Raw genomic sequence first — 17194 nt, 5'->3', positions numbered from 1 at the left:
GTCAGAGACTCCGTCAACACAAGGTGTAGATATTGTTAGGGGACGTAATGGTGTAAAAAAAAAAACGTGTTAAGCAGTAAATTAGAAAAAGTTTTGCGACATCTTAAGCTACATCTTCTAACATGATATATTTATAATATATATTTTTTAATAGTTTACCTTTAGACAATGACTCCAAGTGTCTTTGAACATGACATTTTTCTGGTACCGTTCGACTTTTCCCTCTAATATTTTGCAGCACAGACGTGTCAGTGTCAGTGCTGTCACTGGTTCTTATCTCCACACGTCCCTGGGTGGAACAGCCAGGCAACAGTGGACTGATGTCTTACAGGCTGCCTGACCATGAACAACATCTCCATGTTGATGGATGTCAGATGTAGAAGAGCAAACGGTTGATTCTTTTAATATATTCTTCAAGAAAAACAAACAAACAAACCAAGTAAATAAAGTCTAGAACTGATTCAAAATGATCCCAGGAAGTGAAAAAGACATGAGGTGAGAGCGTCTGCACGTGGGCCGTTATCTCTAACCTTATCTTTTCTGTTTGAACCACATCGGTCGGGAAGGACAGTCGGAGGGTTTTTATAAGTGAAAGCTGTGAAAGATGTGAGAAGGTTTATCCAAAATGGAAACAGGAAATGAGTTCCAGCTGTGCTGAGAATGTGGCACAGCTGTCCAGGACCAGCCACGGCTCAGACGGAGAGTGGTGCAATAAAAAAAAAAAGAAAAAAGAAAAATGAGGATTCACCCAGGAGAGGGAGAATCGCAGAGCAAGCAAATACGATGACCTGCATCTGTTGTCATCTGTCAGTTTGGAGGGAGAGTGTGTTTGGACACAGGGTGAGGGGACATGAACTGACCAGTCAAGACACCAGGACACGTCTGCAGCAGTGTTTCCACGGCACATAAACTCCCACAGCATAAAAACAAAGAAAAATGTCCCAAAAGTGACCGACTACTGACTAACACAGAGCCTGTTTAGTTGAAGCCAACACTGATTCACCTGCAGGAATTAAACAAACACACTCGTTGTCATGGAAGAGCTTTTCATTATTGTCGTTCCCTGTTGCAAGACAAACAACCACAAATTATTAGCAGTAAATAAATAATCATTTTCAGTCGTGATGATCCGTGATGGAACATGAAGGGAATCTAACCAGGTGGGATCAATAAAGTTTGATCTGATCACTTTGTCAACAATATGTTAAGAACATAAGTTGTGTTTCTTCTCACTATGGGTCAATTGTTTTTCAGTTGGAAACTTGATTTTTATCTGCTGTACACCTCGGTCAACAGACAGAATCAGACGGGTTTTAAAATCACTGCTTCAGCTCGTCACCTGATTTATTATCTTCCTCGAAGAGAAGTGGATTAAAAGCAACATAAAACCTAGTTTCCTCTTTGAAAAGGCTGTCATTCTGTACTAAAGTCTAGAAAAGTCCGTTTTCTATAAACTGAACCTCCAAATCTACAATTATTCTGCAGTCACCAAACCTCCGACTGCTGATAATCTTTCCCAAAAACATAATCCGACTGCAGTTTATGGTCACAGAGTTTATTCATGGACTGTCGACATTTATCATCCAAACCTCTCTTTAAAAAAAGACCCTTAAATTCAAAACAGCACAAAATACAGCAATCACTCTGTGAAATCTTGGCCAGAGCTCAACCTCATATCTGTCTCCACTTTTCACCCTGGACCCTCTGCATATGAAGCAGCCAGGGGGGCTGAAAACCATCACCACCAAAGATGGCGGCGACAGAACCAAAGGAAGCTCCTCTCCTTTGTTGTGGTTCCAGGACAGACTCTAACCCACCTCCTTCTCTAGTTCTTTCTGTTGGAACGCTGCCAGGAGGTTGAAGTACGACTGTGGCTGCTGCCACCGCTGCTCTGGAGACTCTGTCCTAATGTGTTCCAGTTGCTTACATCATCAATCTGGGAGACGGGGAATCATGATGAGGTGAACGTAAACAGGATTTGAGTTGAAGGTTTAAACTGGCTCAAGTTTTTCTTTTTTTTGTTTTTTTTTTAAAGGGAAAAGCTTCAAATCTTTGCTGATAGGTCTAAAAAAAACCTTAGCCTTAAAATAATACTGACTCAAGTTCTTGATTATATTTCCAAACATATACTGACACAGTTACTTCTGACTGTAGGATCCAAGAAAAGGAAAGACTCAAGTCTGACGACAAACCATTTACCCAATAACACTACACAAAATCAACGTTGTGGCAACTTTATCAAAGTTATGAAACCACAACAACCAGTGTCTAAGGAGAACATTATCCTGTCTTCTGCGTCCTCCTCTACTTGATAACTTTGTTGGTAGGAACTAAAAGACCAGCCTATTTTAGCCACTTGACTAGATCCTAAAACCCTAGCGTGACTGAAGTCTGTGCGGTCCAATGAAATGAGTGCTGTTGGACAGAAGTTCAAGGCTTTAAATCAAATAAATCAGCCACGTCCTTCAAACCTACCAATGTGCGCAGGGAAACAGGAGCTGCTGGTGCACTACTGCCTCGTGTGGTTGGTTAATGTCACCCGGGGGTGTGGCATGCCATTTACCAAGTTTAGAATCAACTGCAGTGTGTGCAAAAACGCAAAGAATTTTTAAGAACAAAACATCGACGAAACTCATGACTAGAAAACGGTTAGAAAAAGTTTTAGGAATAAGGCAGACTTCCACAGAGGAGCTTCACTTCAGATCTTCTCCCTGTTAATCCTCACTTAAAAAAACAGAGTAAACATTAGCTCCTCTCAAACGGTCTACTTACCAAACATGTCACTCATTAATTATACATCACACTTTTTGCCTCCTCGCTCAGATTTACACGGTGTTTCAACAGAATTTCAGTAACAGCTCTAAAAAAGTATTTTGAAAAAACGTGTTAAAAAATGTACAAGATCTTACAGTCTGTGTTTACGCCGCTTCAAAAGCCTCAGCCGTCGGCCAAACATGTGGACAGTTTGTTTTTCACTCGCTAAAAAAAAGGGTGGGGGGGGTCTGTGGGCGCCCACTCAGGGCCAATAACGTCAAATGATAACGACTGATCAGTGATTTGACTCCACTCTATAGGACGGGGAATCATGATGAGGTGAACGTAAACAGGATTTGAGTTGAAGGTTTAAACTGGCTCAAGTTTTTCTTTTTTTTGTTTTTTTTTTAAAGGGAAAAGCTTCAAATCTTTGCTGATAGGTCTAAAAAAAACCTTAGCCTTAAAATAATACTGACTCAAGTTCTTGATTATATTTCCAAACATATACTGACACAGTTACTTCTGACTGTAGGATCCAAGAAAAGGAAAGACTCAAGTCTGACGACAAACCATTTACCCAATAACACTACACAAAATCAACGTTGTGGCAACTTTATCAAAGTTATGAAACCACAACAACCAGTGTCTAAGGAGAACATTATCCTGTCTTCTGCGTCCTCCTCTACTTGATAACTTTGTTGGTAGGAACTAAAAGACCAGCCTATTTTAGCCACTTGACTAGATCCTAAAACCCTAGCGTGACTGAAGTCTGTGCGGTCCAATGAAATGAGTGCTGTTGGACAGAAGTTCAAGGCTTTAAATCAAATAAATCAGCCACGTCCTTCAAACCTACCAATGTGCGCAGGGAAACAGAAGCTGCTGGTGCACTACTGCCTCGTGTGGTTGGTTAATGTCACCCGGGGGTGTGGCATGCCATTTACCAAGTTTAGAATCAACTGCAGTGTGTGCAAAAACGCAAAGAATTTTTAAGAACAAAACATCGACGAAACTCATGACTAGAAAACGGTTAGAAAAAGTTTTAGGAATAAGGCAGACTTCCACAGAGGAGCTTCACTTCAGATCTTCTCCCTGTTAATCCTCACTTAAAAAAACAGAGTAAACATTAGCTCCTCTCAAACGGTCTACTTACCAAACATGTCACTCATTAATTATACATCACACTTTTTGCCTCCTCGCTCAGATTTACACGGTGTTTCAACAGAATTTCAGTAACAGCTCTAAAAAAGTATTTTGAAAAAACGTGTTAAAAAATGTACAAGATCTTACAGTCTGTGTTTACGCCGCTTCAAAAGCCTCAGCCGTCGGCCAAACATGTGGACAGTTTGTTTTTCACTCGCTAAAAAAAAGGGTGGGGGGGGTCTGTGGGCGCCCACTCAGGGCCAATAACGTCAAATGATAACGACTGATCAGTGATTTGACTCCACTCTATAGAAACACGCTGCAGACGTTCAGCCAGATGTTGTTAAACTAAGTCGGACAGCACTGAACGCCACAGCTCCAACTGTGTCCGACAGCTCACGACGGAGCGCGACCTTGACTCCTGCCAAGCACCGGAGAGGAAAATAAATCGTTGGTCAACATGAAATATTAAAATAGCAGGTTTTCTTCAGATGAATGATGTCAGAGTGGCTCATTATACGGAGCGTGGCAGTAAATGAGGCTATATTTAGTGGGTGATAATTGAAATCATGGCTGCAGTCGCTGCCACTGACAACCTTCTAAATAATACCCTGTAAATCTGCTCTTTTTTAAAGTGAGGTTTCTGTGACAGCTGACAGTAGAGACAGAGGAGCTCTTTTTAACTTTCTTTTCTGCGTACCTCAAACTTAACTCAACTCCCTCAATTTCCAAGCCAATAAAATGTCAGTTTTTAATACTTCACCACTAAAACTGTTGGCAAGACGGGTTGTTTCTTCTTCTCCTTCTCCTTGAGTTCTGGGCCTGTAAATCTGTGTGACACACCATCTATCTTAGAACATGATGTTATACTGACCCCAAGTACGGAAGGAATGGAACCAGGAACCGTCAGAGTAAAGGTGCATCCAGCTATGACTTCAGTAGAGAAAGAAGAACTACAGACTGTACACACTGTCTCTGCCTGGATGAGTCATCACCATAGAACAATTATAATTATAATTATATATTAATCACTTGACCCCATCCTGTGTCACAGACTGCTCCTTGAAAAGGTCAAGTATGTTGTACCTCTGGGAATCTAACCCAGGACTCCCTGCTTTCTGATTCCGCTACGCTACGGTTCTACTAAAGAACTCAAGGACGTTGTCGGCAGGATTTGAATCCCGACAGCTGGTCCAGAACACATGCAGAAGACCATCTTTCCTCAGACACGGCCCTGACCTGACACATTCACTGATGCCTGGTTTTAGGCCTGTTTTAGCAGCAAACAAAGACTTGACAAGTTAACGGAGGTCATGTGTTTGTGGTTTGTTTAATGACGAGGTCATAGACAACGGTCGCTCAGGGAGAACAGGTTTGTTTGGTCTCAGCTCTCACCGTGACACACTGCACTTTGTTCATTAACACGTTATGGTGTCACACATACACCTGATTAAGATAAACAGGACAAACTATTCTGTGGAAGAGCCGGGCTCTCAGTTTGTACTGTCACATAAAAATATGAAAAAGGGGAAAATTTGTGATATATAACCTCAAATTGGAGAGACGGAGAATCACGAGGAGCCATCCATTAAGCCTAACAACCTCGGCTCTGTGTCTTCCCGTCACTCTCCCAGGAGGAAGTACATCATTTTAAAAAATCCCAGAGAAAATTAAAGCAGTTCTGTGCTGGGGTTTTTATTTTCCAATACCTCAGTATGATAGAAAATATCAATGTCCTTGACATGAATAAGTTATTTCCTCTCTGGTCCCGCTGGTTTAAATCTCTTAGCTCTGCATCCTGCCTTAATATATGAGACACAGATCAGGTTATCCAAGTAGATCGGCCTAAACAGCCCTGATAGATCAGATATGCAATATATATTTCCTTCACAGTGAAGTGCGCTGCTGCTATTACCAGAAACACACACACACACACAGAGACAGAGTGTGTTTCCAGCAGTTAAATGATTTGAAGACTTCATACTGCCACTGCCTCACACCCTCTCTGCTAACTGACACTTTATCTGCATACGGACACGGCTGCAGATTGAACACTTAGCCACAGACAATGACAGCCTCTCCTCCTGTTGTCACTTCTCATTCCAGGAACCAGCTCAACACCTCATCCAGGAATTCTGTCAATACCATTAGCCGCAGCTGCTACCTGTCCTCCCGGCGTTCCCAATCTTGTACGTAAAATGGATAAAAACAGGAGCAGTTAGCATCTGGGACAGTCATCTCTCAATTAGTGGGTTGATTTCTGTGTCAACTGCTTCTACTTTGCATGTAAATAGTTGCCAAACATCAGTTGTCTCACAATGTTGCTAGCATGTAAACCTCAGATGAAGGTGTTAGCATGTAGACGTAACCTGACAAAGATTTCTACAGACTTAGGCAACAAACACAGGCCAACTCAGGTATACTGTAAATGATGGAGTTAAACATCATTAAAAAGACAGGTCAAAGGTCAGCAGTGCTAGAGTGCCCCTACAGTTGGAACAGATAGCAGCAAACAACTGTGACTGCAGTCAGTCTAGGACCAGTCTAACTAGCACAGACAGGCTAATGAAACAGACCAGACAGAACCAGGTGAGAAGCTGTTGTTAGGAGCTCTGGTTTAACCAGGGTCAGAAATGATCTTCAAGGTTCAAACCCTGTTCATTATTCTCTCACTTTTCAGTTAGCATAACAAGCTACTGCCGTCGCAACCGTGACATCATCTAATCATCAAGTGTTGGACAAACTGCTGCTGAGCACTAGTCCTTTAAGTGTTGTGGATTTTTATGGGTCCATATAATAACATCTACTGGTCTAGACCGGCCCACACACACACACACACACACACACACACACACACACACACTGATGCTGAGAGGCCTACAGTTAAGTGATTGGAGGACTTTAAACTGCTGCTGCTGCTAACTGACACTTTATCTGCACACCGACGGTCTGCACATCGAACACTTAGCCCGAGACAATGACAGGCTCCCCTCCCGTTGTCACGTCTCATTCTGGGTTCCCGCTCAACACCTCACGCTGAGACTCTGTCAATAACGCGAGCCGCCGCCGTCACCGGCGCCGTGGCCCTCCTCCTCCCTCATCACACGAGCAGACTGTACCAATCTTGGATTAAAAGGGATAAAAAAGGATCACTCAGTGTCTGTGACACTCATTTGTCAATTAGCAGCCTTTCTTCCTGTGTTGACACACAGCCAGTTGAAAGACGGAGCAGCGGCGGCTCGGAGGAACGAGGAGAGACAGATGAGTGAGGTACAAGTGCCGACCTAATGCTGTAACGTCCCTGAGATATGAATATGAAACGACACGTCTGACAGGCCGTACAAGGTTTTATTTCATTTCCACGGTGTCACAGGCCTCCCTCTACTGTGTCTCCTTTGTTCTCTTTTCATCAGACGACTTACAGCTACATTTTTTTTCATTCCTTTTTTTTTTGACAGCTCAGACACTAAGAGCACTTTCGTCCTAATGCTCCAGTTAGAATACTTGATTTGTCATTAAAATGCAAAAAGCCTGCCAGCATGGACGATGTAGGCTGGCTGAGCGCAAATACACACATACATAGACTTTGTACACAACACACACACACACACACACAGTTTCATTCATCAGGCTGAATGCTAATCTGGACACATCGTTCCTAACATTGAAAACGGTTGGTGTGCGCTGCACCTTTGAGGAGGACTTTTAGGTATTTTATTCATTTTGTCTCTATTTAATTCTGAACAGAGCCCCCTAGTGGACACAGTGGTCGAACACTTCCTGGTTTCTGAAGACCACCACAGTTCAATGACATTTTATTCTTTTGATTTGATGTTGTTCTTGTTCTTTGTGTATTCACTGTGTCCATTAGGGGTCGCTGTAGAAACAGGAAGTTTACAGATGACGTCACCAGATGTAGTCGGGCCAACGTTGGCAGTTTAAGTCAGTTTGAATCAACCAGTGACACCTTTCTGTTTTTAGCACTTTCAAATCAACATAGTGGCAACTTACCGGGAAAAAAAAAGTTGCCCCAACAACACGACACCTTCCAAACTCCGCCTGAGACGAGACGTACTACGAGTCAACGCAACACATTCTCCACACGTTGGCCGTGACAGTGTGACACCATTATTTCATCCTGCTATTACCTGTCCAACAGCCACTCACAGCTGTAGTCACAAAGACACATGTACAAACACACACAGTGTGTGTGTGTTTGTACATGTGTCTTTGTGACTACAGGTGTTGTCAGGTTTCATGGACGATCGTTGTCAATAGAGCTGACAGAAATCAGCACATTAGCGGCGACACACACTGACAGCGTCTCGCTCTCTATTTGACCTCAACCAGCGGCAGCAGCAGCAGCAGCAGCAGCAGCAGCAGCAGCGAAGTGCACAGCGATGCTGAAGGCAGTCGGCCAAGTTTCACTAACGCCTGCACGTGTTTACAACTGCACCCATTCAGCTGACACTGAACAGGGTCAGGGTGTCAGTGCCGACACACACCGTCTCTACCTGCTGACAGCTACGGTGAAACAAAGGTAAAATGACGGCTAGAGAGAAAAAAAAAATCACTCCTGAATATTGGAGCCTAAAGTTTTATGAATACAAGACTTGGATTTTATAAAAACTGACACTATTTCCTGGTGTTGGACACCATTCCTGAAATACCAAGGAGAAAAAAAAAACTATTTTAGTTTTGGAGAAACTGGAGCCACTGTTTTACTGCTGTCTTTTGTGAAACGTCCGTAAATATTTATGTCCATTTAAATGATGGTCATGAACATTAAAGTGAAATATCACTGATTAACGGATGTCATTAATGACCAAAACAAATCTTTGGTGCCAATAATGTGAGTTGCTGATTTTCTTACTGGTAGTTGAAGAATATAAAAACACTTTTTTGTAAGTTTGGAGCTAATGTGCTCCATTTTCTGCATCATTACATCATCTTTTACAAACAGCCAATAGATTTTATGTAAACGTTGCACCTTGACTCACAATATCAAGCACAGAAATATAAACACAGCCACTGGATGTTAAAAAGGAGAAATGTGTACAGATCAACTCTGGCCGACGGCCGACCATCAATCAATAATCCTCTGATTTCAGCCCCAAACACTTCGAGCTCCACCTCATTACTCGCTGCTTCTCCGCCCCACGTCGGGGCCTTTGAAGCTTCGTAACGATATCTGACATCTGAGATTAGACCCTGCGTAGAATTAATAATAAATTAGCCCCATCATCATCACCGTCATACATATTTCAACATCTAAACATCTGATCCAGTCCTTAAAGTGACGGGTTCAAGGGCAGAAAACATAATGCTGCTCTTGATCTTCCTGGATCAGACTTGTTCCAGTCAGTTTCTATGAAGCTTCACAGCAGAAGTGACACACACACACACACACACACACACACACGTTCAACACTGACATGTCCGAGGTTTTTGTTACATCACCTCTGAAACAGTTAAGATCTGGTAATCACCAGTGAGGGCAGGAGCTTCAAAACCATTTCCTCTTTCAGAACCGTGGGTAAAAGAGTAAACAAAACAATTCAGTCGAGGGTTTCTAGAACCCAGTGGAAAACATGTAGAAATCTAATGAAATCTCATATTCCACTCTGGTCTGATGCAAACATAAACTCTTATGCTTTTAGGACATGCTACACAGAACAGATGAAATAAAATAACATAAACTCTTATGCTTTTAGGACATGTTACACAGACAGAACAGATGAAATAAAATCGTTCAACTTCACACACACGACGTGGTCCAGTCGAGACACGACCAGGCAGTTCTGGTTCAAGTTATGTTACTGTGTTAGGTGCTAATAACCACTGGGGGGTCATGGGCTGGACAGTTGGGGTTAACATGGGGTTCAGACAGACCAGCTGATCCTACCTTAGCTGATTGAAGCTCAGATCCAGTCTTTTGGCGTAGTGACCGTATTTGTCTCCCAGGAAATCTGGAACGTTCCTACAGTCGTGTCCGATGAAGGAGATCTGCAGAAAACAAAAAAAGTCAAATTATCTCTAGGTTAAGATTAAAAACACATTTATCACACAGAGAAAAGGGAAATGACACGTCACAGTAACAAAGGCAGCAGAGAAATAAAAAGAAAAAAGCAGATTTATGTAAGAATATATACAAATAATATAAATATATTGTTTTGGAAAGTACAAAATAATTTAAATAATGTCAGTAATTCATAATAACAGCTTTACGTTTTCCTGGTCTTCCCTGTTGTGACGTCACAGCAGAGCCGCTGAAAGTCACGTTGGTCACCGTCACATGACCGAGGCGAGAAGAGGAAATAAAACGAAATCGTAGTTTTTGTTTTTTTAAAAACGTGCTGCCAAAACTCACACGAACTACCGTTATATAAAAAAGTATCAAAGTAGAAACAAATGTAAAGATTTCTCTGAGTATGAACTCACCTGAGTCCCGCACACCGACACTGACGCGTCACTCGGCTGAGCCATGACGTTTCAACGATGACGCTGCTGCTGCTGCTGCTGCAGCTCCTCGGTTGTTTATTTGGTTTTAGTTTGAGATGAGAGAATCCTCCGCTCAGGTCTGCTGGTTGGACAAAGTTGAGCTTCTCTCTCTCTGTCTCTCCCCGTCTCACTTCAGTTTCCTGCTGCTGCCTCCATCAGCTGACCCGCTGCTGCTGCTCTGCAGGAGGAACTCGTGCTCGTTCCGCAGCAGCAGCAGCAGCTGTAATGTGTTGTATTGATTAGAAAACTTTCAACCTCACTGCGTGGATGAAAATCACATGATCTAATGTAAAGTTTCTCAAACTTCCCAGACCAGGAATCACCTAAATAATCATTTAAACACAAACACACACTTACATCACTAAACCTAGAACGTACACAAACATGTGTAACTATCGGTAATTAGAAACATCCTGTTCGAGTTCCATTTTAATGTTTGCTCCTGTTTTATTAAAACTGATGAATAAAACCCAGCACAGCTCCAGACTGAACACAGACAGAAAGACATGAAACATCTTTAACGTTATTAGGTTTCCGTCGCCGTTAATAAATAGTTAATAAACAGTACTTACTGTGATGGGGGGTTGTGGGGGGAGGGTCCCGGGGACACAATATCAGGCACCGTTAATGAAGTTATTGGGTATTTTTTATCTTCACCTCAGCACCAGGCGTCTCTGCTCACGTCGAGTTTTGTTAGTCGTTAAAACCTAACGTCGTTATCGGCGTTTATCCGTCGCCATGTTAGATCATGGAGGAGGTGAACGACGAACAGCGGAGATTCTACACCTGGTCGTTACGGTCGTCACCAAACACCTGATTCAAATTAAATTGAATAAAAAGACTGTCTGAAAACACATTTTAACTCTAAATATTTATAAATTCAGAGGAGTCGCGTACATACCCCTTTATTAGAAAGGCTAATTTTAGCAACGCAGAGAAAGCTAGCTGGATAGCCACTTTGGTTTTGCCAAAGTTCATTGTTTTTTAACCAGGAGAAATTTAATGAATCTAGTTTTTTTGGACAAAATATTTAAATAAAGCCTTAATTGACTAAAAGTAGCTAAATATTAGCTTTTAAAAAGTGGAAACTAGTCGTAGAATAACGAGGTTAGCTAAGACTGTGAAGTTTAGTTTTACCGACGTCATGGTAAACACATCCGAGGGGCGGAGCTACACTTCAGAGAGGCACCACGTCAGGCCTTCTACAGACTTGGTCAACGGTGGCCGTTTAATGGATACAGTTGCTAAATATTAGCTTAAAAAAGAGTTATCCTTGGCAGGGCTAATGGTATGTTAACCTGATAGATAACTGGTAACCTAGAGTTAACTTTGAACTAGGTGAAAGACAAATAAAAATGAGCCTAAATGAAACCAAAACACAGTCTAAAATAACCGTAAAAAAGGTTAAACATGAAATGACTTGACACTGAACTAAACAAAATGCTTTGAAAAAATTATGCTGCACTTTTTTTTACTCAAAATAAGGTTGTAATACAGGTATCAGTCTGTGTTTGTATGTGTGGATCAGCAGCATCACTACTATTTCACACACACACACACACACACTGACAGTAAAGGGATTTTTTTCCTTCTTTTTTTTGTTTTTTCTTTTTGGGGGTCTGACAGGCTAAATTTATGGTCGCCCTTCTTTACCCTAATAATTCACAGACTGTGTCAGAGAATGACAGCGCCCCCTTCCTCCCCCTGCTGCAGAAAAACACCCAGACTGTGATCAATCACACACACACACACACACACACACACACACAGTAAACATGCGAGGGAATCACAGCTGTGCTCACTTTTCCTCCACATCCTTAACAATGCATTTAATTTTAAAAATGCAACAACACAAAACAACTTAATTTATGAAGTTGTTTATTTATTTACACCACACACAATTACAAAAACATTTGAGTAATGTGTGAATGATAAGCTGACGGGCCTTTGTACTGAAACACATGTTGAACAGCACCGGCCCGTATAAACTGATTTCAAGCTTTTTTTTACCGTGTGTTTTCACTTTCATGTCCGATTAGATTTATTTTATAAAAATTATTTTCTGGCTTTATTTTAAAAAGCAGAAACATGTGGGTGAAACATCTGCTTTGTTTTATTTGATTCACAACAACCTTTGTTTAAAATTACATTTGAAGCACATAACTGTGTAACTTTGTACATGATAGAACAGTCAAGGACGCAAATATTAGCAAAACTGAAAAAGATGGACTTTTTTATAATAGAGTTTAACACAGAAGTTCTTACCAATTTTTAGGCTCAGGGCGAACAAACTGATGGAGAGAGAGAGAGAGAGACAGAGAGAGAGATTTATTTAAATTTTGTATAAAAAAGTTTAATGCTATTCGTAAGTTAACACAGATTGATGTTTTTAACTGAAACACATATATATATATTTTAATATACTACCTCCCCTGCCCCCTGCAGGACCGACATGGACCACACAAGGACTGGGAGCCCCCTGTTGAAAACCTCTTCATTAGATTAGAAGGATAAACAAGTTATTTAAATGTTAGTGTACGTCAGTCACACCTTGGAGACACGACCGACTGTTCACACCAACCACAGACAGAGAAACACCAGGGTGGTCAAGACAATTAAAAAATTTAAATTGATTGAGTTTTCCACTTGGTGTTTCATGACTGTTGGTCACAGGGGGCCATTAGGCTCCTCTGCCCGGGGCCCCGGAAGGTATAGGAACGCCTCTGTCAAGATTGGGCAACTGTGGAGAAGGAGAAGAAAAAAAAGAAAAGAGAGAAAAGAGAGAAGACTGTGTTGGTACTGATTAACCACAGGGTTTTTATCTGCTGTTCTCCTCCTATTTTCTCCTCCTGGCTCCATTTTTCTCCCCTGTTTAAAGACAATAAATCATTGCTATTGTATGTAAATCCAAAAGGAGCCGGCGTCCATATTAAAAATGTCTGGATTTCCTCTGGATTTTGGTTTAAACAGAGTGATTAATCTTGTTAGAGATGACAGCGATGACAGCGATGAGCCTGAGGCTGATGATTTAAACAACAGCACAGGCACTTTGGGAAATTAAAATGAGACAGAAATAAATGGACGTGGACCTGAACATGTAGACAAACAGTCCATCTATGTGGAAAACAAACCACGTTACTGTATCAGGATATATGTATACATGTACTGCATAAAGAAAATATATATGTCCTGAATAATTATAAAGTATAAAAATGTTATCATAACATGACTGTATAACTGAAGGGTTAATTAATGGGAATAAAATGAAAAGAGTGTCACATTTATATTATTTAATATTTATAAATGATAGAAAATACAGGAAACAATTCTTTCATATATGTATTTATAATACTATTTGTATTTATATTTAAAATAAAACAAATAGATTATTATTTAAATAAATTGTTATTTTATGTTGTATTGGTTTTTTTACATTTGGAAATATTAAAAATCTGAATATGTTTAAATATATATTTATTTATAATAAAACAAATTAACTATAATAAACTGTAATTTTCTGGTGCTTTATCAATATTGGTCTTGATAAATAAACACATTTATGTGCAATTTTATATAATAAACATATGTATACGCTTATTTTTTTACATGCATAAATGTTTTATTTTTTACTATATATTTTATTATTAGTAGCCAAACATTACCTTCTAATTTCACATTTTTCTTTGGTAGTTTTATTAAAGGTAATATCTATTTAATGAGTGTTTTTCACCCATTACTTTCTCTGTGTCTTTTACATATTTTAACACCTTTAAAAACCTTTAATGGTAGTTTTAAAAAAACTGCCTCAGTCGAGATGTAAGAAAACTGAAGAAGCAGCGTCGTCATCATCATCATCTTCATCATCAAACTTTATTATGAGCCTCTGAGTGTGGACTGATGTATGTGTGATAATGAAATAACAGCAGAGTGTGATGGAGTTTCCTGTGAAAACTCACTGTCTCCTGTTTCCTCTCTCTCTCCTCTCCTCTTCTCCTCGTCTCTCTCCATCATTTGTTCTTTCCTCGCACTCACACTGGCATGTAATCAGCCTCACTACAGCTGACATAAATCACTCCGCCTGGATTGACAGCGTCTGACAAACAGCTGATGGATGGCGCTGCAGCTCCACTGACACTTGACTGAAGGAGGGAGGAGAAAGAGAGGGAGGGAGGGAGGGGATAGAGAGAGAGGGGAGATGTGCGTGCGTGTGTGAGGAGAGTGTGTGTATTATAGTGGGGGGGGCATGTGACACTCACACCCCTCCATCAACTCCACTGCTCTGTTCCTGTCAACACTTGTCTGAAGAAAAGCAGGAATTCAAAAAAGCTGAGGAGGGTTGGACCGGTGGTCACCGGGCCGCACACACGCACACACACACACGGGGGGGGGGGGGGGGGGGCATGTGACACTCACACCCCTCCATCAACTCCACTGCTCTGTTCCTGTCAACACTTGTCTGAAGAAAAGCAGGAATTCAAAAAAGCTGAGGAGGGTTGGACCGGTGGTCGCCGGGCCGCACACACGCACACACACACACGGGGGGGGGGGGGGGGGCATGTGACACTCACACCCCTCCATCAACTCCACTGCTCTGTTCCTGTCAACACTTGTCTGAAGAAAAGCAGGAATTCAAAAAAGCTGAGGAGGGTTGGACCGGTGGTCACCGGGCCGCACACACGCACACACACACACGGGGGGGGGGGGGGGGCATGTGACACTCACACCCCTCCATCAACTCCACTGCTCTGTTCCTGTCAACACTTGTCTGAAGAAAAGCAGGAATTCAAAAAAGCTGAGGAGGGTTGGACCGGTGGTCGCCGGGCCGCACACACACACACGGGGGGGGGGGGGGGGGGCATGTGACACTCACACCCCTCCATCAACTCCACTGCTCTGTTCCTGTCAACACTTGTCTGAAGAAAAGCAGGAATTCAAAAAAGCTGAGGAGGGTTGGACCGGTGGTCACCGGGCCGCACACACGCACACACACACACGGGGGGGGGGGGGGGGGGCATGTGACACTCACACCCCTCCATCAACTCCACTGCTCTGTTCCTGTCAACACTTGTCTGAAGAAAAGCAGGAATTCAAAAAAGCTGAGGAGGGGTGGACCGGGGGTCACCGGGCCGCACACACACACACGGGGGGGGGGGGGGGGCATGTGACACTCACACCCCTCCATCAACTCCACTGCTCTGTTCCTGTCAACACTTGTCTGAAGAAAAGCAGGAATTCAAAAAAGCTGAGGAGGGTTGGACCGGTGGTCGCCGGGCCGCACACACGCACACACACACACGGGGGGTGGGGGAGTTTTCATAATTTCTAATAAATATTCTGTTAATGTGCTGTAGTTCAAATGAGCTAAAATACAGGAACAAACAACAGAAAAATAAAAAAGTTGTCCTGAAAAACTAAAAGAAATATAATTAAAATGACAGAAAAAAGAGCAAAATTAGCAGAAACCTGTCAAAAAAAGATGACTGTTAGCACAGCTTTAGTTGGGAATAACTTATCAACTGCTCAAAGACACCTGATAAAACCTGAGAGAAATGTGAAAAAAATTTGAAGAAAATACTTTTTTAAATTGTCAAAAAAAGAGTAAAACTAGCTCAAAGTTAGCCATACATAAACAGTAGCAGTCAGATAATGGACAAAAATGACTGATTATTTTAGAATAATCTCAACTTTAGCCAGAACGTTAACCTATATCGGTAGATAAAGGTTTTATATTTTAATAACTTTATACCTAAAGGGATACGTCAGTGGGCATAAACTAACAGCAAAATGAAGCTAAAAGTGGGCAAATACAGAGAGAAAATGTAAAGAAGAAGTTGATGTTTACTCCAAAGTGTGTGAATAAATATATGACGTGTAGAAACTTTTTTTCTTCGTTTGAAATCTTACTTAAAACGAACTGACTTTTAAGGGAAAGTCCAAAAACTTCGTCCTCGTCTGTAGCTGTTAGCTGTTAGCTGTTAGCTGCCGTCGTACAGACGCAGTTTAAAGTTAACGTTTAAGAAATCAACAGCCGCACATGTGGAGCAGCGCAGGCGCAGACAGAGACCAGGGCATTAAAGCAGGCTCCGCCCCCTGAGCTGTCAAAACACAGGCGCTCACAGAGGAGGACGTCACATCCCCTTGACCCTCCAATCACCTCAGGGTCCCATTTGATTGGAAGGCGGCAAAGGCTTTAATCTCGGACTAATTCAGCTGCGTTTGAAGTGAAAATTTTTCCAGCAGTCGGTTCCTGGGCAGGACAGAGTGAGGACGGAACAGAAGGAGGAGGATACGAACAGACGCAGCAGCAGCAGCAGCAGCAGCAACAACAACAGCAGCAGCAACAAGGCGAGGCGCAGCGCAGCGTGGAGCAGGACGCAGCCGCGGACACAGTCACAGTCTCTACCTTCACGAGGATTATGTGTTTTCACTGACTTTATTTTTCTCTCCTACTTTGGTTTTGGCTCCTTTTATTTTCTTCTTCTTCTTCTTCTTCTTCTTGTTGTTGTTGTTGAGGCTTTTCTTGATGAATCTGACCAAAGCAGATTCGCTTCATTCCCCGACTGTTGGGACATGATCACGTCGCCCTCGGCGTCTGTCCTGAGAAGTAGAGATTTTTGTGCAGCCTGGGAAAGCATCAGCAGCATCTGTAGCAGCAGCAGCAGCGCCGTAACTCGGAATATCAGCGGCAGCAGCAACAACCGACCGTTTCTCCACTCCGCGCCCCCGTCTGATCCACTACGACAAGCCCAGCGTCTGCCCATTAAGGTCGTGAAAATGCTGACGGCACGGTCGGGAACAC

The 17194-nt window shown here is 42.1% G+C and overlaps 1 protein-coding gene and 2 long non-coding RNA genes across 9 annotated transcripts in view; 1 reads left to right on the top strand and 2 right to left on the bottom strand.

Moving 5' to 3' along the window:
• The window catches only part of LOC103386972 (uncharacterized), an 89174-nt gene extending 78223 nt beyond the window's left edge, over positions 1 to 10951 (bottom strand). Inside the window, exons 1-2 of the long non-coding RNA XR_522370.3 lie at positions 10336 to 10951; positions 9800 to 9900 (exon numbers count right to left, since the gene is read on the bottom strand). This is a non-coding gene — a long non-coding RNA (uncharacterized LOC103386972). The remainder of the gene's footprint in view (positions 1 to 9799; positions 9901 to 10335) is intronic.
• Positions 10952 to 10973: 22 nt separating this feature from the next.
• Positions 10974 to 17194, bottom strand: part of LOC103386971 (uncharacterized) — a 27720-nt gene continuing 21499 nt past the window's right edge. For 5 of the 7 annotated variants that reach the window (XR_003051229.1, XR_522369.3, XR_003051228.1 and 2 more), the window contains exons 5-7: positions 14352 to 14534; positions 11297 to 13135; positions 10974 to 11208 (exon numbers count right to left, since the gene is read on the bottom strand). This is a non-coding gene — a long non-coding RNA (uncharacterized LOC103386971). The remainder of the gene's footprint in view (positions 11209 to 11296; positions 13136 to 14351; positions 14535 to 17194) is intronic. The other 2 variants (XR_003051231.1, XR_001760869.2) reach the window with 1 other exon arrangement.
• Positions 16174 to 17194, top strand: part of LOC103386970 (zinc finger protein 503) — a 6925-nt gene continuing 5904 nt past the window's right edge. The window contains exon 1 of the mRNA XM_017037336.2: positions 16174 to 17034. Within this exon, the coding sequence (XP_016892825.1) occupies positions 16966 to 17034 (69 nt within the window). The 5' untranslated portion in view covers positions 16174 to 16965. The remainder of the gene's footprint in view (positions 17035 to 17194) is intronic.

The sequence above is a fragment of the Cynoglossus semilaevis genome, chromosome 12, assembly GCF_000523025.1.
Source record: "Cynoglossus semilaevis isolate Cse_v1.0 chromosome 12, Cse_v1.0, whole genome shotgun sequence".
Classification (NCBI taxonomy): domain Eukaryota; kingdom Metazoa; phylum Chordata; class Actinopteri; order Pleuronectiformes; family Cynoglossidae; genus Cynoglossus; species Cynoglossus semilaevis.
Note: the sequence above shows the minus strand (reverse complement) of the source record. Positions and strands in the feature narration are given on the sequence as shown.